General features: G+C 41.4%; 1 protein-coding gene across 2 annotated transcripts in view; it reads right to left on the bottom strand.

Moving 5' to 3' along the window:
- PCNX2 (pecanex 2) overlaps positions 1-26522 on the bottom strand; it is a 360390-nt gene that overhangs the window by 258278 nt on the left and 75590 nt on the right. For both annotated transcript variants that reach the window (XM_049868166.1, XM_049868167.1), the window contains exons 10-13: positions 25807-25952; positions 16592-16745; positions 16461-16493; positions 6992-7163 (exon numbers count right to left, since the gene is read on the bottom strand). In XM_049868166.1, coding sequence (XP_049724123.1) covers positions 6992-7163; positions 16461-16493; positions 16592-16745; positions 25807-25952 — 505 coding nt within the window. The remainder of the gene's footprint in view (positions 1-6991; positions 7164-16460; positions 16494-16591; positions 16746-25806; positions 25953-26522) is intronic.

Genomic DNA, 26522 nt, shown 5'->3' with positions numbered 1-26522 from the left:
TATAAACTTAACTGGAAAACATATAGTCATGAGCCTTAAAATTTTAATCCCCACAATTTAAAACAAACTGACTAGTCTCTCTTCTCTGAATTCTGGGACTTGAAACCCAGCAATGAAGATTGTATCCTCATGGCCAGGAGAGGGGCCAAGGGAAGGTGCACCAAGATTTCCCTCGCATACCTCAAAGTCAAAGTGCCGTGTATGTGACAAATACCATGCTGAGAATGAACAACAGGGGAGAATGTGAATGTGAAATAATGTCAGAGGCAGTCAAATATTGGAAGCCGTTCAGCAAAACATGGGTAGAGGGGTATTCTCTATAAGAAATACATTAGCCAGTGAAACCAAAACTAATGAAGTGAAAAGAATTCGAGCACATGAATAATAGCATGAGGGAAAAAAAATGGTAAGAGAGCCCAGAAACTCATAACAGAAGGTGATCTGGTTGCATGTACAGAATCAGAACTTAATGAAACAGTGTGGGGAAGAGTCAAGAGAGAGGACCACGCACTGGATCTTCCCCAGAATGTACTAGAGGGTGAAACTCTAGCCCCTAAAATAAAAACTGTGGAGGTGGAAGGAGAGAAAAATGGAGTACACGTATCACATTGCCAGGTGGCAGTTAACGTGAATGGAAAAGCAGTCAAATGCTTGTTACATTAGCAGGACTACTAGAAAATTACACTCGAAATTGCCAGAATTGTTTTGTCCTTTTTTTTCCCAAAAATAAAACATAAAAAGAGACCCTGCAGTTGTTGGAAATCTTCCCTGTGAACAAACATTTTTTTGTTAGCATACCACAGAGCAGAGTCTATAATTTTCTCTCACGTTTTCCCTACTCCTCTTCTCCCCTAATAATTACCCTAAGTGCAGAAACTTCTAGTACTGTTCCCTTTCTTTTCAGGCAAAATTTATAAGTAAAATGCTGTTAAGTTGCATATTTCTTTTGTTAAATGTGAATAATATGCATTACTATATTTGCAGGTTTAGGAATGAAAGAATGCAGAATTAAGATAACCTGGAAATAATACCAAAACCTATAGAGTCGGTGTGAATGTATACATTCTTTGTATATCTAAAGTGCCATATCTGTGTATTAACTAGTTGTCCTAACCATAGACTTCTGAGCCAGAGAACAAGTCTTTATACATAGTAATGTGTGATCTGAGTGTTCAGAGAAGTGTGGGTGCAAGTTACTAACTGGTTACAAAATCTCCACTTAATCTCCAAGGGTTACATTATTGAGGCCGCATTATCATGGGGAAGGGCTTACAGTTCTAAGGACTAAAAACAAAACTCTCAGCTCTGAAAAGGAACCTAGAGGCCATCTGATACAGAATCTATCTAGTTCATAGAACTTTTTTTTTTTTTTTTTTACGACATCCCTGGCTGAGGGACATCTGATCCTGTCTGCACTCTCTTTGTCAGGGAGCTCCCTGGTTCACTAGGCAACCCATTTTATTGCTGGACATCGCTAACCCAAACCAACATCCTGGTCTTTCTTGCATTGAACTGCATGTAACCCACCTGCCCAGCTGCTGGGACTAGTTATTACTGCTACTACAACAGAGAATACGGCAGCCTTTCACCCATCTGAGTTACCACGCGTACCCAATATCTTCTTCTCTAGGGTGGACATCTCCAGTCCCTTTAACCAGCTTCCGGACCCCAGACCATGTGGCTGTGTTCCTCAGAGCACACTCTAACCTTTTAAAATATAGTACTAAAAAGTGAAGACCTCTTGACTTTCTCATCCTTAAGATAATTACAAAACCAGCCTCACTCATAGGCTTTTGCTGAAGTTACCCACGTGGACAGTAATACAAGTCACAGCCCTGAGGCCACCAGTCCAGGGCTGAGTGTAGGACATGAGGCCTTTCCCTTATTCCTGGAAATAAAAATGAAGAAGCTGTCCTTTAGTGAAAACGAAGCTTGCACAGGGATATTCTAAATCTATATGAGTGATAAGAAAAGGAAAAACGCTTATATGAGAATATCACTCCCAGTGTTTCTAGCTCCTGGATTTGCCACCACGCCTATAAAAGCAACCAGCCTCTGACAGTGACTCCTGCCTTCCTCTTTAGCTAGTTTCTGCCTCCACATTCCTTGCATCCTGTCTTGGTACTTCCCTGCTCTATTATTCTATTATCCAATATTTTCTTCTTGGCTTCTCTGATGGCTTCTCAGCACTCTTTACATTTTACAGTATAAGACAAGGAGCTTCTCCAGCTTCCCACCTGCCCAGTGTCCACCTGCCTCACCCCTGCTACTGCCCAGGCATTTAGCATCTTTTGCTCTGGGAGGTGGAATTTGGCAGCCTTGACTTTGCCTGAAATCAGTAGATGCTGGACCTTCCTCACTCCTCTTTTGCTCCTCTTCCTCTGTCACCTCTTCCCCCTCTGAGAGGCGTATGGCTCTGGGAAGAAAGCAGAGTGGCAATGGATAATGATATCACCAAGAAGACACAGCTCCAGGAAACACTTCACACTCCTGGCACCAGCCAGTGGACCACATCTACCCAACACAGTAGGAGCAGCACTCCAACCCCTTCGGACCACACTATGGAAACAATGTCACATGTACCTAATTCTTGTTTCTCTCCTGTCATTTTTCTTAAGTGTTCTTTTTGTTTTCTATTAGCCTTTTGTTTTGTCTTACTTGTTTCCTTCTCCTTGTTCTGCCCTGGACCTCACAATGGCAGTAGCTACTTACTCCGTATATCCTTCTACAGAGACACAGAGGATGAAGAGTTCCACAAAGAAGAAGAAATGGCTGAGTTGCCATTCTTTTTTCCACATAAAATCAGAAAACAGCATAAGCTTCTATCTCCTCCTTGTCTTTCTCATTTGTTCTAAATTTGTTCCACAACATTTTCCTGCTCATTGCAAATTAGTATATTTAACATATTCATTCCATAGGGATTGCTATTGTTCTATTTTTCCATTTATTTTTACCCCAGAAGTCATTTAGTCAGCATGCTGGATTATTTAGCACCATTTTTACTTGTCACTGTTGACAAGTAGACAAAAATATGTATTAAGAGAAGCTTTAATGGGGAAAGGGAATTCCAAAGAAAAAGCTGAGAATGCTATCCCCTGCCCTCTCTCCTCATCCTAATGGAATTGATTTGAAGAAAAATACAAGAATTTGCATAGCCAATACTTTATTCTAGAACAAAGGTTACTGCTAAAAGTAAAACCTTAGATTTTTATTGGGTACATTAGGGTCTTACTTTTTGAACCTAATAATATTTCAAATCCTAATGTCACTGTAAATTTGCCATGCCAAGATAACTATATTTATTCAACAGCATAGGCTTTTTTTTTTTTTTTGAGCATTTTAAATAATCTTTTAATTTCTTTTTTTGTGTGTATGTGTGTGTGCTTAAGTGAAAGTTTACAGTTCAAGTTAGTTTCTCATATGTAATTTATACACACATTGTTATGTAACCCTCGTTGCTCTCCCTATAATGTGGCAGCACACTCCTCCTTTCGACTCCAGATTTCCCATGTCCATTCAGCCAGCTCCCCCCTTCTGCCTTCTCATCTCACCTCCAGACAGGAGCTGCCCGTTTAGTCTCATGTATCTACTCCAGCTAAGAGACACACTCTTCACGGTCATTATTTTATATCTTATAGTCCAGTCTAATCTTTGTCTGAAGAGCTGGCTTCAGGAATGGTTTTAGCTTTGGGCTAACAGACAGTACAGAGGCCATGTCTTCTGGGGTCCCTCCAGTCTCAGTCAGACCATTAAATCTGGCCTTTTTACTAGAATTTGAGTTCTGCACCCCACTTTTCTCCTGCACTGTCAGGGACTCTCTGTTGTGTTCCCTGTCAGGGCAGTCATTGGTGGTAGCTGGGCACCATCTAGTTCTTCTCAAGATGATGGAGTCTCTGGTTTATGTGACACTTTCTGTCTCTTGGGCTAATATTTTCCTTGCGTCTTTGGTGTTCTTCATTTTTCTTTGCTCCAGGTGGTCTGGGACCAATTGATGCATCTTGGATGGCCACTCACTAGCTTTAGCATTGGCTTTTTTATGGTAGCAAATTAAAGAGAAGCAGGAATTAGGAAAGGGCCCATTTATAAAAAAAATTTTTTTTTTAAATTGTAAATGAGATATGTTGTTGTTAGGTGCTGCTGAGTCGGTTCCAACTCATAGTGACCTTATGTATAACAGAATGAAACACTGCCTTGTCCTGCACCATCCTCACAATCATTGCTATGCCTGAGCTCACTGTTGTAGCCACTGTGCCAACCCATCTCACTGAGGGTCTCCCTCTTTTTTGCTGACCCTCTACTTTCCCAAGCATGATGTCCTTCTCCAGGGACTGGGCCCTCCTATTAACATATCCAAAATACATGAGACGAAGTCTTGCCATCCTTGCTTTTAAGGAGCATTCTGGTTGTACTACTTCCAAGACAGACATGTTCATTCTTCTGGTAGTCCATGGTATCTCTGTCATGCTTTTTCCCCTGAATCTCTCTACACAGATCATCTGCAAAAGATGCTTAATTCGTTACTTACTCTAAGAGCTGATTTGAGCAGTCCGAGAACGACTATAAGCTTTCCCTGATTTATGAATGGGAAGTGTTCCAAAAGCTCATCTGCACATTAGTTTCATTAGTACATAAAGCATATTTTATGTTCATTACTTCATCCATTCAACAAACACTTATGTATTGCTCAATACATGCCAGACATGATTCTGGGTGTTGAGGATTCATTGGCAAGAGAGCAGAAAGGGTCTCGGCCTTGTCTTTACCAAGCTTACCAGCTCGTGAGAGAGGCAGACACTAATCAAACAACACACCTAGAAGTAGATTACCACAAAGTGCTCTGACAAGAGTAGATTGTGAGGCTAGGAGATGGGACCAAATTTAGGGGGAAGGAGGGTATTAACGAGGCATAGTTCAGGGTAGGCGAGGCAGCAAAACAACTTCCAAGCCAAAGGAACGAACATGCAAGGATGAGGTGAGAAGCAGCTGATAGTTAGGACTCAGATTCAGCCGCAAATCCCATGGCCTGTACAAGGTGAAACTCTAACTCTAACACTAACCCACGCTCTAGGTCCTGAGAAAAGATGGCCATGAGGTACAGAAGATTGAGTGCCAGTGGGGACAAGGAAAAGGCAACATTTTGACTTAGACAAATGTTTCTTGGACACTTTCTAAAATCTTTTTATGTTCTCTCCGCCTCTAACTCCCAGGTCCATGCACCCTAGAGCTCCTGGCTCCAACATTGCTGTTTGGAAAAAAGAAGACAACAGGAAAGGATGACACTCGAGTGTGCCAGATTGTGACCTGGGATCTCTGCCTGCTCTACCCCTGATTTCTTCACTGCAGCTGCTCTCCGAAGATAGGTGAGGGAGCTACTTTATGAGAAAGTAAAAATGACTGCAAGTTTTTCTTGTTTTACACATATGCATGTGTGTCTGTGTGTGTGAGGGTATGTGTGTGTGCGTGTGCATGTGTGTGTGTTTGTGTCTATGTGTGTGTTTGTGTGTGGGTATATGTGTCTCTTTGTGTGTCTGTGTGTGAATGTGTGTGTCTGTATGTCTGCATGTCTGTGTATGTATATGTATGTCTGTGTGTATGTATCTGTGCATTTGTATGTGTGTGTGCTCCAACTGATAGAACTTCAAACAATATAAAAAAGTAAAGTGAAAAATATTCAGAAGGGTAGAAGACAATATTTGTGGGCAGGAAGACAGTGGCTGAGAGTCTGATCATGGGATCAGTTCCTATTTTATCAACATTTTTGTTTCATATTTGAACTCAGAGATTCTCTGAAACATGGTACCAAACTCATTGTTATTAAGGAGCCACTTGTCTCCTCAGTTGATTTACTAGGAAGCAGGGTGCTGAGGATGCATACAGAAATAGGCATGGGGGGGTGAAGAGTTTGCTGCTATTACATGAGGAAGAGGACTGGGGAGGCTGGAATGCCTAGGAGGGCTTTAACCTATAAGGGAGCACAAAGGAAGCTGGGCGCCCTCCCCAGGTCCACTGGACAGGGTCAGGGAGCTGTCAGGAGGCTGGAGAAAGGATGATGCAGGACCTAAGGCTTTGACAGTATCCACTTGACTGAGAGTCAAGCTGGCCAGGAACAGACACAGAGGTGGTGTCCTTAGTACCTGCCCTTTATCAGCCTATTTGGTCAATGTGACCATAAATAGTCACAAGTTAACACATGTATAAACACCTCAGATGTCATCACAAGAATTTTCAGAGCCTCAGCAGTTAGGTCTTCAGAGCTATGGGTCAATACTGGGGTAGTCTTTTTCCATAAAATGATAATAATAGCTAATACTATGTGTTGGGCACTGTTCTGTACGTTTTAGTATAGTAAGTCATTCAAAACTTGCAGAACTGATGAAAGGAGTAGTCTTGTTGTCCTCATATTAAAGGTGAAGAATTCTGTGCAAGGTCACACATCTTGCAAGTGGCAGCGCTGGAATTCCAACACAGGTAGTCTGGCTCTGAGCCCACTGTCTAAGCCATCACGATATGAAGACCATTTGTTTAAATGGAGGCTATGTATAAATGGTGCGGGATCTTAAGGTCAGCAAAGTGTACCAGCAGGAAGATAAGGTGACCAGAATATCCAGGATTCAACCTGGAGGAGAATCATGACAACTCATGTCTCCCAAGTGTCTGTGCTGTGTGCAGTAGACTAGGGCTGCCCAGCTGACGGCAAGTCCAATCCCAACAACACCACTCACCAAGCCCCACGGCAATGATGCTTCAGACACTAAGTGCTGCAACTTTTGGACAATGGATATTAAAATCCTCCAGAATAATTCCATTGCTGGATGCTTTGGGGCTTGGGCTTCCAGATAGTCTCTGAAGGTGTACAAGCCAAGAGGGAGATGTGAATCTCTTCATTCAATATGAAAGTAAGGAAGTTTCTCCAATCAAAGATCCAGAAGATAGAGGGAAGACAGATCCTCCCTTCCCTCAAAGCCTTCCCCATGACGTGGAATTAACTTACCTATTAAATGGTCCCTAGTTGATTGCAGAGACCCTGGAGAGAAGAGTTTCAGGCCATAGACAGCATAAGTAGGAGGGTGCCTGGCTTTGGCCCCTGTGTCAAGAAGCAAAATAAGGCCACACAGCAAGCAAAAATAGATTGGTCTGCTGTATGTTATGATTTGGTTGTGTCCCTAGAAAACAAACACAATTTCTCAATGGTACCTTTTATTTTGATTAAATGGCAAAAGTCTCATTGTCAATAGCTTACATGATATCATACAACTTATACCATATAACACATTCTCCCCCCTCCTTTACCATGATAAATACACAAAACACCAGGAAAAGAAGGAAAAAAAAAAAAAAAGTCTGCTGCTTATTCTGTCAAATCAGAATGAGAATATCAAAAAGAATGCTATGACTCTAGGACTCAACAAGATTTACCTGAAAATTTAAGTGCAAAACTAATTTAAACCCTTATTTGCTCTATACGGTCTAACTTGGGCTCTACTGTTAACAAGAAACAAAATTATAAAGTTGTGGGTTTCAATTTCCTACTGTCTTAGACAGCAAGACAATATAGGTACAAAGTTACACCTGCAGAACCCGCATACGATGTCTCAGTGCAGCACGGTGGAATAATCCAATTTTTTTTAAAAAAAAATACTATTTATATAATACTTTCCTCTGAGGAATATCAACTACCTAACAGATATCACCTCTGCCCTCACAATACTGTTATTAGGAAAAGTACAAACACTTTTAATTCTTCCCCTTGAATGTATGTAAGAATTAAGGAAACAATAGCCTATCAACCTTCCAGAGCAAAAGCCAACAAAGATTTTCATCTCACAAAGCACTGCACAGTTCATTAAGATTCAAAAAACCAACAAAAATGAATTCAGGGGAGAGTACTCTGCAATTCATGAACTACCTTGAGTATAAAAAGTAAAGATTAAAGTGATAGGGCTTCAGATGTGAATTCTGAAAGTGACTGCCTTGAACACATTATATTTAGAAATGCAATTTAAGTTGCCACTGCTTCTGTGATAGAACTATTCCGATTCTGAAACCATCCTTTAATAGGACAGAAAGCACAGGCTGTCGACGGGCGCTGGCTGTGTCTGCTCCTGAGTCTAGGCTCAGTCTTGAAGGGATATTTGCACTCTTAAGAAATTTCCTCTTGAATCCAAACAGGTCATAGGTTAATGGGTATGGAACACTTTCTCTGCATTTAAAAAAATATTGAGACTAAAGCCTAAGCTAAATGTAAATGCATCCATATCAAGCAAAAAGGCAAAATAAATTCGTTGGCATAAATAACTATTCAGTCTACAAGTACATTTGCATATAAGATATTTTCTCAAGGTGACACCTTATAGGAGATGTAATTAAACAGACAACTCCTTCTTGCCCTGATTCTTATTTTTTAATAAAACATTAAAACTACATTATCTAGGAATTGGAAGTCTTTGGCCCTCAACAAGTTCGAGATATCATTTTGGATCTTTCAAGTCAAAGTTCAGTTATTGGGCACAGCAATGTTCTCTTTGTATTTGTAATTTTTTAAAAATTCAGGCTTGCTTACAAAGAGCCTGCCCTCATCATCATGTTCACGTTTTCTCTCATTTTTCATACTGGGTTCTGGGTCGCCTAAGCATATCACTAATTAAAAAAAAAAATTAATACACGGCATTAAAAAAAAATAAATAAAAAGTTGCCGTGGAGTCAATTGTGACTCATGGTGACTCTGTGTCTGTTGGAGCACAACTGCTCCACTGGGTTTTCAAGGCTGTGACCTTTCAGGAGCAGATCACCGGGCCTTTCTTCCAAGGTGCCTCTAGGAGGACTCAAACTGCCAACTTCTCAGTTAGTAGCCAAGTACTTAACCATTTGCACCACCTGGGGGCTCCATATGTGGCCCATAAAAATACATCACTTTTATTTGTCTTGATTCCTAAGCACACGTACTCATGAAATTGCCCTGCTCTCTGGTTCCTTCTTTCATAAGTGAATTAATCATCAAAACCTGCAAGGATTGCTTGTTTATTTTTTCAATAGAAAAATTTCCACTCGTTCCTCCAGACCAAGTCTGATCATGGTCTTTAAAAAATTCATTGGACTCTATCCCCCATCTGTTTTTTAACCTGGCAATGCATTGTGGGAAGCACTGCAGACTTCAGCTGTGGCACATCTTGCGAGGCAATTTCACGAAAGCTGATTTATGTGTGCATTTGGGTTTTCCATCATCTCACCTACATATAGAATTTCAAAGCCACGTTGTGGTCACAGCACAGCAAAAGCGTAAGGGGAGAGAGCCTCACACCACCTCTGGGGACCCCGCCTGTGGGGCAGAGACGCCTGTGGCTCAGTGAGGAGACCCTTCTAATCATCTCCTATGAAGAAAGGGGGCTGCTTCCAACTTTTTGCTTGTGTTAATATAAAGTTTTTGTTATAAGGAAAAGGGAGTATCTGCCAGCCTCTAGGAAACCCTGGTGGCATAATGGTTAAGTGCAGAGCTGCTACACAAAAGGTAGGCAGTTCGAATCCACCAGGTGCTCCTTGGAAACTCTGTGGGGCAGTTCTACCCTGTCATACAGGGTCACTATGAGTAGCAGGTTAACGACCCGACTCTTAGGAGATTCAGGGGCTAGAGGGCATGGGTTTCGGAGGGACAAAACTGGGGCTGTAAAAACAGGTGCCAGGCTCACTGTCCGTCTCATCCCAGCCTTGCTGCACGGTCAACTTTCTACAGACTGGCTTTCTGCATCCTTAACCACAGGAATCAACTCCACGGCATTGGGTTTTTTTGGTTTTTCCACAGGCAGGAAAAAGCCGCTTCCCACCAACAGAGCTTACACCCACTCCCGTCCCAGCCGCATTCAGAGGTCCAGCTTATTCTCTAAGACAGATGTGAACCAGGGCTTCAAATTGGTTCGAACCCCTGCCGAGAATCTGCATTCCGAACAAGTTCCCAGGCGATGCTAATGCTGCTAGTTAGGGACCTATTCTGAGAACCACTAGTAGAGCGGTAGTTCTCAGAATGTATTATACATAAGAATCACCCAGGAATCTTGTTAAAATGTAGGTTCTGATTCAGTGTATCTAGGGTGGAAGTGCAAATTCTCAGCAGGGGTTTATCATGTGCCAGGCACTATTCTCCCTGCTTTAAGTGTATTCATACAGCTCATTCTCATAACGGCCTGAGAAGTAGATACCATTATTCTCATTTTGACAAGAGTAAACTGAGGCATAAAGATATTTGCCCCAGGCTTCAAGATGGAAGACCGTGCTGCAGAGCCAGGATTTGATCCCTGGCCACTGGTCTTGCTCTCAGCAGCGGCCCTGCCCTGCATCCAGAACAGCCAGGGTTGCATGTGCTGGGCACTGGATCCTTACAGGCTTTCTCAATTAAAATTCACTCATATTCATCATTCTTTACATATGTAATGTCAATCTTACTCATGTGAACCAAGTATAGAGTATGGGAATGCATTAGTAATAGCCTTGGTGTTTTAATTTTCTTCAATGGCTCTAGGCAGTGAAAAAGCCTCCGTACCTGGGGAATGTGCAGAAAAACAACGGCTGTCCTTTTCAGTCCCTCTACTATTGCACAGTTTTGTTATGTTTTAAAAAAAAAATGCTGCCACTGAGTCAGTTCCAACTCAGTAACCCTATAGGACAGCAGAATTGCCCCATAGGGTTTCCAAGGAGTGCCTGGTGGATTCAGACCACCGATCTTTTGGTTAGCAGCCATAGCTCTTAACCCCTACGCCAATATTATTTTTACCTACATTTAATTCTAAATCACTCGAATAAGGGTTTGTTGGGTTTTGTACTTTCTTTCCACAGAGTAGCTTAGTTTACTTAAATAAAGTTTCATTGTGGCTGTTGATTTCTCTTTAGCTTTAGTGGTTTATCTGTGTCTTTAGAGTCATCCTGAACACTCTAAAGTATGCACTTCATTTCCCCTTATACATGGAACACACAGGAGGGCATCCTCTCCCCTGCAAATACTGGCCCAAGTCAAACCCTTGGCAGCAAGTATTCTCTGGCTCAAATCCTACACTCTGTGTCTATAATGAATTCCAAAATGTTTTAAAGAAGACATATGGGAGATAAGTAGCAACGAAAGGTCGAATAATTCTCAAGACTTAACTATCAAGATGCTATTTCAACTTAAATATGGTGGAAATTTGATAGAATACTTAAAAAATGTATAAAAATAGGCAAATATGTTTCTTTAAGCTTAGTTTACAATCTAATGCTGCAGAACACTTTATTGTAGGCCCACTTCCTAACTTCAGGTCTGTGACTCTTGACAATGGGCTCATGTAGTTGTCTAACCAAGGGTACTACTGAATGAATATCAAAGTACCCATCAGAGAGATGTCCACTCTGTGACCACCAATTTCATATACTTTTCCCACTTCCCTCAGCATTTCCTTCAATGGCAGTGAATGGAATTGGAAAGTTCTGACCCTATTTAATTGTAGAAATTTAGTCTATGAGAATTAAAAGGTGGCAATTTGAAGTGGATATGTTTCGAGCAAAGCAAACACGTAACTAAACAGATAAATGTTATTTAACTTTTAATCAAGAGTCACTAAAACTAAATTGACCAACTTGTTTCTATGATACAGAATTGCGAGATTATTTCTGTTTCTCAAAATCATTCCATCGATAGACATTACCTTCAGCCAGATGATCAAGGTCAACATCAACAGCCATAAATCATATCGACAGTATGTACTCTTAATATGGAAGCCCTGATGGTGTCGTGGTTAAAAGCTACAATGAGCTATAGCTGCTAATCAAAACGTTGGCAGTTCAAATCCACCAGCTGCTCCTTGGAATACCTATGGGGCCATTCTACTCTGTCATATAGGGTCGCTATGAGTCAGAATTGACTTCAAGGCAATGGGTTTACCCTCAATATAATGTGATGAAAATGGCACTTTACCTCTGTGATCTTCCTCCCAAAACTTACAACCAGTCTAATCATGAGAGAAATATCAGACAAATCCCAGTAAGGAGACATGATACCAGTCCTCCTCAGAATTGCCAAGGTCATCAAAAAACAACCAGAAGTCTAAGAAGCTGTCATAGCCAAGAGAAGCCTAAGAAGACATGACAACTAAATGTAACGTGGTATCCTGGATGGATCATAGAACACTGGAAGGACATAAAAAAACTAGGGAAATGTGAATCAAGTATGAGCTTTAATTAATAATAATTTATCATTATTGCTTCACTAATTGTGGCAAATGTATCATACTATTTTAAGATATTAAAAATAGGGGAACTGGGCATGGGGTGTTTCCTGGTGGCACAGTGGTTAAGTCCTCGGCTGCTAACTGAAAAGTCAGCCACTTGAACCCACCAGCTACTTTGCAGGAGAAAGATGTGGCAGTCTGCTTCTGTAAAGATCACAGCCTCGTAAACCCTATGGGGCAGCGCTACTCTGTCCTTTAGGGTCGCTATGAGTCCAAATCAACTGGATGGCAACGAGACTGGGTTTGTTTTTTTTTTTTTTTTGGTTTTGGATGTTGGGTATGTGGGAACTGTCTGTACTATCTTCCCTATTTTTCAGTAAATCCAAAAGTGTTTTTAAAAAGTTTATTTTAAAAAGTCAGTCTTGATGATTTTTACATAACCTGAAGTAGATATCAAATGTCTTCATTGCATAGCAGTAGAGGTTCATTGAGTAGAGCATATAAGAAGTTATAGACTATGTTCTTTGTAAGCAGGGGAACGAAATGTGCGGAGTGGAAAGAGAAAGGAAAGGAAAGCTTTAGACAACTTATTATATTCTAGGCCCTGCAATGGGCACACGATATACAGTGACTGATTTAGTCCTGGCCAACCCAAATGAGGTTATTATTATTATCCATACTTGGGGGAAAAAAAATAGTAAACGTATGCCAAGTGTTTCTGCAGAGCCAAATACAATGCAAGCACTTGAGGTGCATTATCTTATTTAATTCCCCATACAATCCTGCTCTATTATTTCCTCTTTCATAGATGAATAAAACTGAGATTCAGAGAAGCACCTTTTCTAAGACTCCATACATGGTACTTGGTAAGGCTGGATTCAAATTCCAAAGCCTGTACTCTTTAAGTTACCCCAGTGCTTCTCAGCGTGTGCTCCAAGGTCACCTCCACCACGAGCACCTGGAAGTTTTGTTAAAATGTAGATTCCCAGGCGCCCCAGATGCACTGACTCAGAATCCCAGGAGGTGGGCAGGGAAAAGGGACTCTGGCTCGACCTCCATGCAGGTGACTCCAGTGTCCACTACTCTGGTTTTTGCTTCCTCTCAGATATTCTACTAAATTTTTCTTTCTGGGTCATCAGTAGTGGCTATTGTTAGTTACATCTAGTTTGAATAGAGAGCTACTGACCACACAGGATATAAGGCCAAGATCCTTGTACTTAAATTACGCCCATTATCCTCAGCCCTATTACTGTATTGCCAGCATCAGACCCTTAGATATCTTCCAGTATCCACTTCTGTCCTTTTAATTTTTTAAGCTCTTTTAGGATCAGGCTATTTCTTTTAGGTCTAGCCTCTATTGTATCATATCTATTAGCATGTCAGTATTAACGTTGCATTTAACACTGAAATAACCAGAGGGCTACATCAAACAAACAAAAAAATTATATATATATATATATATATATTTACTGCCTGCTAATTTTAACAACTTGCTCATAATTTGCCACCTATGCTCCTGGAAGGAAGAAAACTCAGTCAGCCACCCTGGCAGCAAGAATTGGCTGAGTATATTGAGAGCTCCTCCCCCAAAGGTACAAAGTAATGTAGTTTAAGAAGCACTTTGGTTGGTTGGACAGCCTCTTATAAATGAAAATTTAGCCACGGCTACAGACAAATATAGGCTTGAGAACCAACTCTGCCCCAAACCTTGCTTTGCTCTCTTGACCAGCTCCTTTCTGAAGTTTTCTCATCTACAAATTGGAGATCATAAATCCGTCTTCTAAATACCCACGTGGCCTGGTCAGATTGTAAGAGGAAATGTTTTATAGCTACCTTCTTTTCTTTCCTCATTAGGACTGTTAGAGAAATGGCAGCTCAAATGTGGGACTCACCTATAGGAAATCTGTGTAAAGCAAATTAGTCACTGCAATAAGCATGGTTAGGTGTCTGCGCCTCACTATGACAGTAAGTAATGTCTTACTGTCTCATTGTCCCACACTTGCTCATAAAAAGGAACTGTAGCTTCATCTATCCAGCGAGGAACTACGCAATAAAACTCCAACTTAGAGCAGGAACAGAGGTCATAGCAATGGATGTTACACGCTCATGGGGATTACAGCAGCTACACTTCCATGCACCTTTGCTGGCAGGGTCTGCATTGTTCCTGAAAGTACAGGCAGGAAATGAATGTTTGATAGCATACAAGCCCCTCCCCCACTTCACCCAGAAAAGCATGACACCAAAGTGCAGTTGCTGGAAAAGAGGCTCACTGGAGCAGGGCAACAGATAATGGGGGTGGGGGGGATTCCAGGGTGGGCTTGAAGGAGAAATTTCAGAACTACACTTCTCTGCCCACACCACCTAACCCAGATTTCTGACTATAATCATAACAATACATCTTAAAACCCTAATTATGCTGCTCCTACTTATCTTGACATTCAGACTCGGGGATAAAAGAAGATGTATTATACATAAACCAATTACGGGGAACAGAGGAATTTAACGAGATAGCAACTTAAGCCATGTGATCGTCCAATTATAAGCTTTTCTTAATTACTATGAGCTAAACAGGAGCTATCAGAGATTTAAAATCAGCTCCAAATCCTGGATATGAATTTTTCAGAAGCACATCACAGGGAAGATCAGCTTTCTTTCTTTGGAAGGGTTTCTCAGGGACCCACGGAGCTCACCATAACAAAGGAGAGAAGGTTCCTTAAGGAAATGGGGCAGAGCCTGGCGGTAAACTCAGTTCCAAGGCATTGGCCGGGGTAGTGTCAGACCCTGATCCCCAAACCCCCAACACTGCAGTGCAGATAGGAGAGGGGACAGTGGGTCAGAGGACTCTGTGGGCACAGCAGAGCTCATCAAAGAATGCGGCACCACTAGATCCACATTGGAGAGCCCAGAATTTTGGCTGTGAATTACCCAAAATTACAGGGTAAAAGTAATACACGTGAAAACATGGAATAAGAAGAAATCATCATTGTGTAAAAAAAGACTAATGATTGCTGCTAACATAATAGCTAATATTACTACTACTAATAGCTGACGTTTTCTGAGCAATTTCTATGTCCTAGGCACTGTTTTAAGCATGTTACACGGATTATTTCATTTAATACCCATACGCATTATTATCACCTTTATTTACGTATAGAGAAACTGAGGTTTGGAGCAGACAAGTATTTTGCTCAGTGTCAAGCATTCAAAAAATGGAGGAATAAAAAGTTAAAGACAGAGGTACTGTGTGACCCAGCAATTTCACTCCTAGGTATATACTCAAGAGACTTGAAAGCAGCAAAGCAAAGAGGTACTTGGACACTAATGTTCATTGCAATGCTATCCACAATAGCCAAAAGGTGGAAACAACTTAAATGTCCATTAACAGATGAATGGATAAACAAAATATGGTATATAAATACAGTGCAATACTAAACCCCATTGCCATCGAGTCAATTCTGACTCATAGTGACCCTGTAGGACAGAGTAGAACTGCCCCATATGGTTTCCAAGGAGCGCCTGGTAGATCTGAACTGCCGACCTTTTGGTTAGCAGCCATAGCACTTAACCACTACGCCACCAGGGTTTCCAATGCAATACTATTCAGTCATAAAGAGAAATGATATCCTGATATAACGTGGATGACCCTTGAAAGCATTATGCTGAGTAAAATAAGTCAGTCACAAAAGGACAAATACTGGATGATTGCACTTATATGAAATACCTAGAATAGGGAAGAATATGGAGATCAGAGTTTAATAGTGGTTATCAGAGGTGGAAGGGAAGGGGAAAGGGGGACTCATTGTTTAAGAAGCCCTGAGTTTCTGTTTATGTAATGGAAAATTTGGCAATGGATATTGGTGATGGTTACATAACATGATTAATGCAATTAGTACCATTAAATCGTACCCATGAAAAATCTTGAATTGGCCAAGGTTGTATTATATATATCTTAACAACAATTAAAAAAAAAAAGTGGAGAAGCGGGAAACAGAAGCTCTGGCAGTCTCATTGCAGAGTCTACAGTTGGATCCACTAGGCTGCACTGTCTTTCCTTTCATAAATCCAGTGGCACAGAAAGGACCCTGCTCGCATTCTCCCCCACCCCCAACTGCCACCCACATCATGCTCTCAGACCTAGCCTGAACTTGGGCACCATGCACTGATATTTCTATTCGGTATCATCCATTCATTTTGCCTTCTGAATAGATGCTGGCCTTTCCCCTGTCTTCAGTACAGATGAGACAAGCTACTTGCCTGTGTTTTGAAACTTACATGGATTGGCGAGGCAGGGTCAGGCTGAACGCTCTAGAACACAAATCAGAAGTGTTGTGTCATCATCCTATGAGGTCAAGGACACATTAGTGACAGCACATGCTAGGGGTAAGAATGAGATGCAATCTTGCCTTCAGCAGGGAATACTGGCAGCTGGCCATGACCAGGCAGAAGAGGAGAATCCACATATCTTTGCAAAAGCCTTGGTTCAATGTCAGAAATCCGAGGAGGGAAACTAGGACAATAAGTAAAACAGCCAGCACGTTTTCCTTGATGTCTTCAGTTCTGTGCAAAACAAATAAATAAAACAAACGAGTAAATAAAAGGTAAGTTTCTCTATTTTTAAACAGAGAATGCTCGCAGGCTTCTGCAAAACCCAACAGTGACAACAAAGCAGTCACCTCCAGCACACCTTTATATTTACTAACAAGATTCTAAGGTCTCGTTCTTTCTTTTCTTATTCTTGTGCTGTAAAAATAAAGTCCATATTTTAGCCCCAATTTCTGTTATTGAAACAAGTGAAATACAATCCCATTGGATTTCCTTGGCCACTAAACTGGGTTTACTGGAAAAAGGCAGTTCACTCTTCCAGCCAAAACAATGAGATGTGTTTCAAATAAAGAGCTTCACGGGCTCTTTAAATGGAAAGGGGGTGGTGCATTAACACCTGGCTAAAGCAGGAAATCATTTCCAGACATCATCTCCACGGCCAAATTTGACTGCGCAGTTTGAGAAGCCAGAGAGCTCCCGCCAAAGAGCTGAGGAGAGGACTGGTCTTGAAATTAGACCCTGCCAGGGTCTCTCATTGGGGATTTTCCTGTGCGGCTCAGCGGGGCAGCTGCAGGGTGGAGAGGGGAGCTCATCCAGAGGTGGGGGCTTGTCAGGGGGTATGCTGAGGGACAAGGGGTGAGGGCATTTTAGAAGACTGTAAAGAAAGGAGCTGCAGGACTGGATTTTGGAGCCTGAGTAGGATGGTGAAGGAAGGGCTGTTCAATGGGAGGAGGCAGATGGGTCAAGGGGTAGAGATGATTTGGGGACATCTGAAGGCATTAGAAGGCAGGCTATGAGGTTATGAGCAGAGGCTGGGATCTCCATCACAGGTGGAGAGCTTTACGGGATGACAAGCTCCAGGATGGGCTGTGGAGGGAGTGGCTGAAATGGCATCATGGAAGACAGACAACAAAGTCAAGAAATGAAGAGCCTAGCCGGTAGGTGAGTAATTCACAAGAATTCTGAGTATACTTCTCACCTCACCAATTTTTGCTCATGTACATACTTGTCTCCTCCACTAAAGTATGACATTATTTAGACAGAGTAGGCATTTCTGAACATTGTTTAAATGAATGAAAAAATAAGTAAATAAATGGGCTGCGATAAGAACTCAAGTCTAATGCTGACTCCTAAAGAGAACGAAAGAGCTACAACTAAGGAGACAACTTTTGAGGTAACAATTAAGTGCATGAATCATGTGCTGTTGTTGTTTGGTCACTTCAAGTTAATTTTGACTCAGAGTGACCCCATATGACAGAGTAGAGCTTCCTCCATAGGATTTCATAGGCTGTAATCTTTATGGCAGCAGATTGCCAGGTCTTTCTCCGGTGGAGTTTCTGGGTGGGTTCGAACAGCCAACCTTCCGCTTAGCAGTCAAGCAGTTAACAATTGCACCACCAAGGCTCCTTGAATCATGTGGTAGGGACTGTTCATATATAATTATTAAGAATACACACACATATGCAAACTACTGCAGAGGGTCAAAGAAACAGAAGAATAAGTGTCTGAAGTACACAAACCAAGTTTTGAGCTGAACCTGCAAAAAAGTATAGCACTGGGTTTCCCACAGAGGGAAGCATAAGAAACTCTGGGAGAATCAACAAGGAGAGGTAGAGAATGAGTTATTTAGTTGGACTGGACTGAAGCTGACATATTGACAAATAATAAAAAGCAAGGAAGAAAGATAACAGAGATGTACAGAGATGTGAAATATTCAGAAATTATGATACTCAAGACTTTTGGGGGACCAAGATATATTTGATGAAAAAGGAAATTTATGTATTTATCTTCCACTATGCACTCTTTATACAGCTAAATATATTCTGTTAGTTCACATCTATAATATTCATGATATGCTCTTCACTTTGCTCGTAACACTTTGATGCATACTCTAAAATGTTTAAAGGCCTAGGAAATAAAACAAAACTTTCAATGGGAAAAAAAAAAAAACTTTTTCCTAAGGTGAAAGTCCCTAAAACTTAATTGTTCCCCAGGTTCTCCTCCACAGGACTCTATCCATCTATGCCCAGACCACCACCAACCGCCACCTTGTTCATCATATATCTATATTTAAATATTGGGTTAAGTGGTTTACTCTGTAGGCAGGGAGTGTCATGATCAAGGCTGTACTTTAGAAGAGTTTATCTGGCAGAGATTCACAAGATGCACTGGAGGAGAAGGAGACCACCATGACGACACACAGCAACCCACAAAGAAGCAATGAGGGCCGGGACAGTAACTTGGCTGGGAAATAGAGGAAGGTTGACTTTCAGACACAATACAGAGAGAGCAGAAAGGATTCATGACTGAGTGGATTAGGTACAACAAAGGTTGACTGGAAGAATAAAGGACAATCTCAAGATTTCAATCTGGAGGAGAAAAGAATAATGGCAGAATCAGTGGCAGAAATTGGGAAGGGGCGCTGATTTACACAGAGAAGCTGATTGATTGATTGATTCATTCATTTGACCAAAGTGTTCAGCACTGCTCTACAGCTTGGGATACATCAGTGAACAACTCTTATCCCTCCACTTGTGGAGCTTCCTTTCTAGCGAGTGATGACAACACATAATTAACATTAAAAATAAGTATGTTATGTAGTATTTGAACACGAAAAGTGAAATAGAAAAAAGAACAGAACAGGGAGAGGAGTTAGGAGTGTGGCAGGCAGGAGCTGTTGCAATTTTAAGCAGAAAAATGGAGGTTGACTTATGAAGAAGCAACATTGAGCAGAGGCTTGAAAGGTGAGGGAGTTGGTCATGCATGTATGTGGGGCAAGAGCAATCTAGGCAGAGGGAACAGCCACTGCAAAGGTCTTCTGGCTGGAAGAGTACCTGGCATGATTGCAGAACACAGAAAGGCCAGTGTGGGTGGAGAGGAGTCAGCAAGGAAAGCAGGAGATGAGATGAGAGAAGGAAAGAAGGGCTGGATCACAGAGGCCTTGTGGGCGTTGTAAGAGCACTGGCATTCATTCTGTGTGAAATGGGCAGCTGTTTCAGGGTTGTAAGCAGAGTAGTGACATCCCAAAAGCCTCACTCTGTGTGCTAAGAACAGTCTACAGAGAGTGTACGTAGAAGCAGTGAAGATGATGTTGCTGTAGCCCAGATGAGAGATGATAGCAGCTCAGACCGAAGCAGTACCACTAAAGGTGGAAAGATGGGTGATACATTTGGAAGGAACAGTGAAAATGACTTTCCTATAAGATTGAATGTGTGATGTGAAAGGAAAGAAGACTCTGAGGTGACTCCAAGAATTTCAGCCCAAGAAACTGGAAGGATGGGTTGTCATCCGCTGAGATGGGGAAGGCTGCAGGTGGATCAGGCTCTGAAGGTGGTAGAGACTTATGATCCTGAGATGTCAATTTGCTAGTTAGCAATACAAGTACAGATTTCAGGAGAAGGTCTGGGTTGGAGATATGAACAGTCATGATATGAACAGTCATTGGCATATAAACCAAAAACCAAACCCACTGCCATCGGGTCAATTCTGACTCATAGTGACCCTATAGGACAGAGTAGAACTGTCCAATAGGGTTTCCAAGGCTTTAAATCTTCACAGAAACAGATTGTCACATCTTTCTCCCAAGGGGCAGCTGCCAGGTTCGAACTGCCAACCTTCTGGTTAGTAGATGAGCACTTTTACCACTGTGCCACCAGAGCTCTTTCATTGGTGGATAGATGGTATTTAAAGTCGCAGGACTGAATTAAATCACCAAAGAAGAGAGAAGATATAGAAAGGAAGATCAAGGACTGTTCAGCTCCTGAGGAATCCAATTATCAGGGCTCAGGGAGGAAGAGGAACCTACAAAGATGACTGTGAAGGAACAACCAGTGAGGCAGAAGGAAAACCAAGAGAGGGCAGTGTCCTGGAAGTCAAGAAAAGGAAGTATAGCAAAAAGGAAGAAATCAACTCCGACAAATGCTGCAAATGGGTCCATAAATGGGATTGAATATTGACCAGGGCATTTAGCAATGTGGGGGTCATCGGTGACCTTGGCAAGGGGAGTTTCAATGGGGTGTTGGGCTGGAAAGAGTTTAAGAGAGAATGGGAGGAGCAGAAGTGAAAACAAGCACAGGCAACTCTTCAAAGAGCTTTGCTGCCAAGGGGAGCAGATAAACGGGACAGCATCTGGGGGCAAAGTGGGTCACAAGAAGATTTTTAGAGCTGGGAAAAATAAAAGCATGATCTTATGACAGCAGTGATGATGGCGATAAGCTCAGTCTGAGGTGCATAAAATGGTTTTTCCTCTACCTGTTAACCTGGCAAGCAGCTCCTCACACTTTATATCTTAGTTCATATGTTACCTCCCCAGAAAAGCCTTCCCCAACCACTCTTTCCAACATCAGCATCCCTGCTCCCCCAGTTTCCTCTGTCTTAGGCCTTTATGTATTTTTTTCCTGGTACCTATTACAACTTGCAATTTTAGCTTGTCTCCCCCAATAGAATGAATGCAAGCTCCACAAGGGCAGGGACCGTGTCTGCTCATCACTCAATATCCAGCGCCCAGATACAGCCTAGCATGAGAGAGGTGCTAGGGTGAGTATTTGAATGAAAATACGGAAATAAAATGTTGAAGTGATACATGGATGGGCAGCTTCTTATTTAACATGTCAACCTGATAAAGCTAGATAGACAAAAACAAAACCTAGGTGTTTTGCAGGAAGGAATAATGGCAGAACAGAAAATAAGAACAAATAAGTAAAAAGAACAGGATAAGTCCAAAAATATCTGAGTGGAATAGGTAGCGAAATAAAGGCAAACAGAAGTTGCTGAAATTATAGAAACCCTAAAGGTACTATTCAGAGAATTAAAAAAAAAAATTTTTTTTTTCAGGAAAGATCAGCCCTGAGTTCAACAGTAAAACTGGAAGAAAAAAAGACAGGCAGAGGCCTTGACCTAAAGGTTACAGCAATGATTAGTTTGATTTCAATGCTTGTTACCCACAATTTTTTTCCACTTCCTGCCCAACTCTTGTAAGTTTCTTCATTATACATATTTTTTCTTTCTAAAATTTAAACATTGGCAATTTAAGCTCTATAATCCATGTGTAAGTTTAAATATAATGTGCCCCACTGAATATCAAAGGTAATTTATTTATGCTTTTTGAAATAAATTTTAATATAGAAATTCTTGCTGTCTTAAACAGACCTTTCAGAACAATGTCCTGTTTTTAGGTGCTGTCAAGTCAGTTCCCTCTAATATAGCGACCCCGTATATAACAGAATGAAACACTGCCCAGTCCTGCGCCACCCTCACAACCATTGCTATGTTTGAGCCCATTGCTGCAACCACTGTGTCAATTCATCTCGTTGAGGGTCTTCCTCTTTTTCGCTGACCGTCTACTTTACCAAGCATGATGTCTATGGTGAGATGAGTTCATCTATGCAGCCTTTTGCCTTGCTCCTTTGGAAAAACAGCTTGAGAGATTTTTCCCCTAAGCCCTAAGGAGTTACCTTTGCCCTAGTTTTTTACCCCAGAGGGTTTGTTCCTTTTGTCCTGGTTAATTGATGTTTCCTAGGTAAACTGTAATCAACTTGAGGTATGATACTTCCTGTCTGGCCCTGGGTTGAAGCTTGCCCTGTGATGGTAAGCACCTTGCAGGGACTAATCTATACACTATGCAATCGAAGTGTATATAACCTACTATGCAAATGAAGTGTGTGTGACAAGAGGAGATTGGTCAGTTTGTGGCCCTGTTGGTAGGGCCATTCCTTGAAACTGATGAGTTTATGTATATGTACAGACAATCCCACAGAGGTTTTTGAGACAGAAAAAAGCAGGAAGAGAAGCAGAGGGAAGAAGCAGCAGGAAGAAAGGAGAAGAAGCAGAGAGAGAAAACCAAACCCACTGCTGTCCAGTTGATTCTGACTCATAGTGATCCTAGAGGACAGAGTAGAACTGCCCCATAGAGTTCCCAAGGAGCACCTGGTGGATTTGAGCTGCCAACTTTTGTTTAGCAGTCGTAGCACTTAACCACTACACCACCAGGGGTTCCCAGAGAGAGAGAGAAGGCAAGAAATCTCCTAAAACAGCTGTAACACAGGTGAAGGGCTGTAACACTGAAGAAAGCAAGAGGCCCAGTAGTGGAGTCAGTGGTGACAGGGAGCAAAGCCAAGAAGAGCCTGTCCTCAGGGGGCTGAGAGGGCTGTCCTGCACTAAAGAAGGGATGAAGTGCTCTCCTTTTGCGGGGGGAGGGGGGAACTTCCAGACCTTGCCTGTGTGTTTCCTCATCCTGATCCTGAGTTGTAGCCTGTTGATCGGATCCCAAGTTGTACCCTGTTGCTTCCTTAATAAATCACTTAACTGTAAGTATGGTTTGTGAGTTCTGTGTGGTCACTGTAATGGATTATCGAACAAAGCAGAGAAGCAGACAGTGCTGTGGGGGAGGACAGCTGGTGTCAGAATTGGTAAAACAGTTTGAGGGTGGAGGTATGTCTGACCTCCACCTAATAGGAATCAGCTTTGGGCTAATCCTGGTCATTATTCCCACCAAAGTTAGACATGTTCTGATGCTATTACTCCTACCATTTTACAATGTCCCTTTCCAGGGACTGGTCCCTCCTGATAACATGTCCAATGTATGTGAGATGAAGTCTCACCATCCTCACTTTTAAGAAGCATTCTGGCTGTACATCTTCCAAGACAGATGTGTTCATTCTTCTGGCAGTCCATGGTATATTCACTATTCCTAGCCAATACCATAATTCAAATGCATCAATTTTTCTTTGGTCTTCCTTATTCTTTGTGCAGCTTTCACATGCATATGAGATGATTGAAAATACCATGGCTTAGATCAGGAACCTTACTAGTCCTTGAAGTGACATCCTTGCTTTTCAACACTTTAAAGAAGTCTTTTGCAGCAGATTTGACCAAAGCAATTCTTCAAACATATGAGAACCTAGCTCTCATAATTAGGAAGATGAGCTAATGAGGTATCCCATAATACAGCTCTATTGTAATATGGAGCCGACATTGGAATGGGGACTTCTAAACTTGGGAATCTGTAATTTTATAAACCTCCCAATTTTGATCAACAGCCCTATTTGGGGATTATGCAGTCCTTGCAATGTTCCCAAACTGCTAGGTTTTTCTAGGTCAGTGTTTCGGGCTTCTCTTCTTCCTTCCTTGCTGTCATCTGTGGGTTCATGAAGGGCTTTTTCCCTCTGTAATTGACTGTCCTGGAAAACCAGATCACTAAGCTTGATAACAGAAGTCCCTGAGTGGTGCAAATGGTTAAGTACTCAACTACTAACTGAAAGGTTGGCAGTTTGAACCCACCTAGAGCTGCCTTAGAAGAAAGGCGTGGTATTGTGCTTTGGTGAGGTCACAGCCTTGAAAATCCTAGGGAGCAGTTCTACTCTGACACACATGGGGCTGCCATAAGTCAGAGTTTAGGCTCCAACTAAAGGGCTATTTCTCCTGCGAATTAAGGGCCTAAATTTTAGCTCCCAGATTTGACAAGATCTATCTGCTTTGGCTACCCTGATTTTATTTTATTTTATTCTTCTTTTTGAGTTCTGGATCACATTTCAGGAAATAATAATAACAGCAACTAATATTTAAAGAATTACTTTTATGTGCTCAATTGGTTTAATCCTCATAACCACCCTACAGGAGAGATTGTCCCTAATTAACAGATAGGAAACTGAGGCACAAAGAGGCTTCTGAGCCATCTTAAGCTCACAGCACCAGTTGAAAGCAGGGACTGGATTTGAACCCAAAGGTCTGACCTCCCAGACGAGAGATCAATGGCTAAGGCAGGCTGTGCTGCCTCTAACGTCCTCCCTGAACACAAATTTGTAACAAATTGATTAAAACTATAAACTTTAAAAAAACTGCAATAACCTTCTTGGTCATTCTTGTCTACACTTAATTGGATTTTCAGTTAAGCTTTGTCACTGAATGGATTGTAACATAAGAAATTTAGAAAACTACAGAAATATTTGATTTTAATATAAGAGATCAATGTAAGCTACTCCAGCTTCCAATAATTCTTTTTTAACAGGGAAAAAATATTAATATTTCCCCAAAAATGCCCCTACTAACAGAATATATTATCTGGGATTACGAGTTAAGTGTTAAATGTTTGTCTTAAGTGTGTGCCCCTGGGGCAACATAGCATTGTTAGAAGGATATTATAACTCCATTTCCTGACTTGTGGGTCCTGAAATTTACTGTTGTAATTTTGCATGACTATCGTTTTTAGTATGTGATCGCACCATTTAAGGCATTACTGTAACAAGTAGTCACTGAGGGACCAGCGGCAGCAAGCAGGCACCAGTCTTTTCACTGTCCCACTGGCTGGCATTTAACTGCAAGCAGTCAGCATCTGTTGATGACAGCGTGAGTAACAGCATCTTGGATTTTAAAACCAAGACTCCAGTCAGAATTACACAGTCCTCGAAGATCATAATATTGTCCTTTGCACAGCTTCAGGTAGGGGACGATAGAAATGGGAAGTCCCAGACTAGCCACACCGCTATCACGCCTTATAAAACTTTAACCCCCCTCCCACCCAGCAGCCACATCTCCATCCCCACAACATTTCATCTTGAGAAAGGATGATAAGTGGAGGTAAGAAAGAGTAAAAGGGTTTAAAGGTTTTCTTTAACATTCCAAACCAGTGCACATCAGGCAGGAGTGAAAAGTCAGAATTCACACTGTCCAGGGAACAGCTAGGAATCACCCCACTTCATCTTCCCCCCTCTGCCCAAGCTGACACCCAGTCTGCTCAGGCCCTTGGCTCCATTATGGGAGTCTCAAGCTTTCCTACAAAAATATCTTACCCATGCAGTAAGCTGAGAGTAGGCCAAAGCATAATATTGTCCCAAAAGCTAACCTTAAATCTAAATCATGTTGCTTAATTCTCGTACCACCCATTTTAATTGCTAAAGTGCTGTGTTTTTAAGTTTTCAGGATCTTACTGATTTGGGTTTGCAGCACAAGACAGCCACACTTGGTGAGCCTTCTGAGGAACCTCAGCAAGTGGTAATAATCTTTTTACAAATATGCACGTGTGTGTTACCATGCCCCCACTGTTTCTTTCAGTTGTACGTTTGCATGCTCAGTGGCTTACCGATCCAGTAATGCCAACAAGGTGAGTCGATCATACCAGACTTTAATCCACTTGCCAGGAAAAATGATTAACTTGTAAAACTGCTCTCGGTTAAATTTTCCTTGTGTCGAAGAGCATGACGAGTCTTCCAGGTCCTGACTCCGATGCTTTTAGATACCAAAAGAAACAACAGCGAAAGGGTTCACATTGACATGTCATTGTCGTAAGTACACATCATAATTCAAAAATACACAATGCAGATGTTCAAATTCAGAAATGTAAACCAACATATTTCATAAAATATGTATACTCTGAGAAAAGAAAGAGGATTTTTAAAAAGGTATTTTTCCCCAACACATTTCAAATCCTTTACAATGTACCATTAAAATCATGCCCCTCATCTCAAGATACTACTTTTAATTAGGACCAAGAAACTGCCTGACACATAATTCTTAAGAATTCAACAAAAGATCTTAACGACTTAATTTTTTGGAAAGTATATTTTTAATGTAACGTTGACAGAAATATTCAAAGTTCATTAAGACTAAAAAAAATTTCATCGACAATATCTAGGTCAGTGGGGAGGGCTGCTATAAGAAAACTGATGTATTTATAGAAAAAAAATCTAAACCATTAAAACAGAAACATGGGGAATATTAACCCTAGATTAAAGACGTTTTAAGTCCAAATTCATCTCTAATCCAATGGAGAATAATTCGGTCTTCAAATGAAAAAAT

Source organism: Elephas maximus, chromosome 24 (genome assembly GCF_024166365.1).
Source record: "Elephas maximus indicus isolate mEleMax1 chromosome 24, mEleMax1 primary haplotype, whole genome shotgun sequence".
Taxonomy (NCBI): domain Eukaryota; kingdom Metazoa; phylum Chordata; class Mammalia; order Proboscidea; family Elephantidae; genus Elephas; species Elephas maximus.
This window is presented reverse-complemented; position numbering and strand designations above follow the sequence as displayed.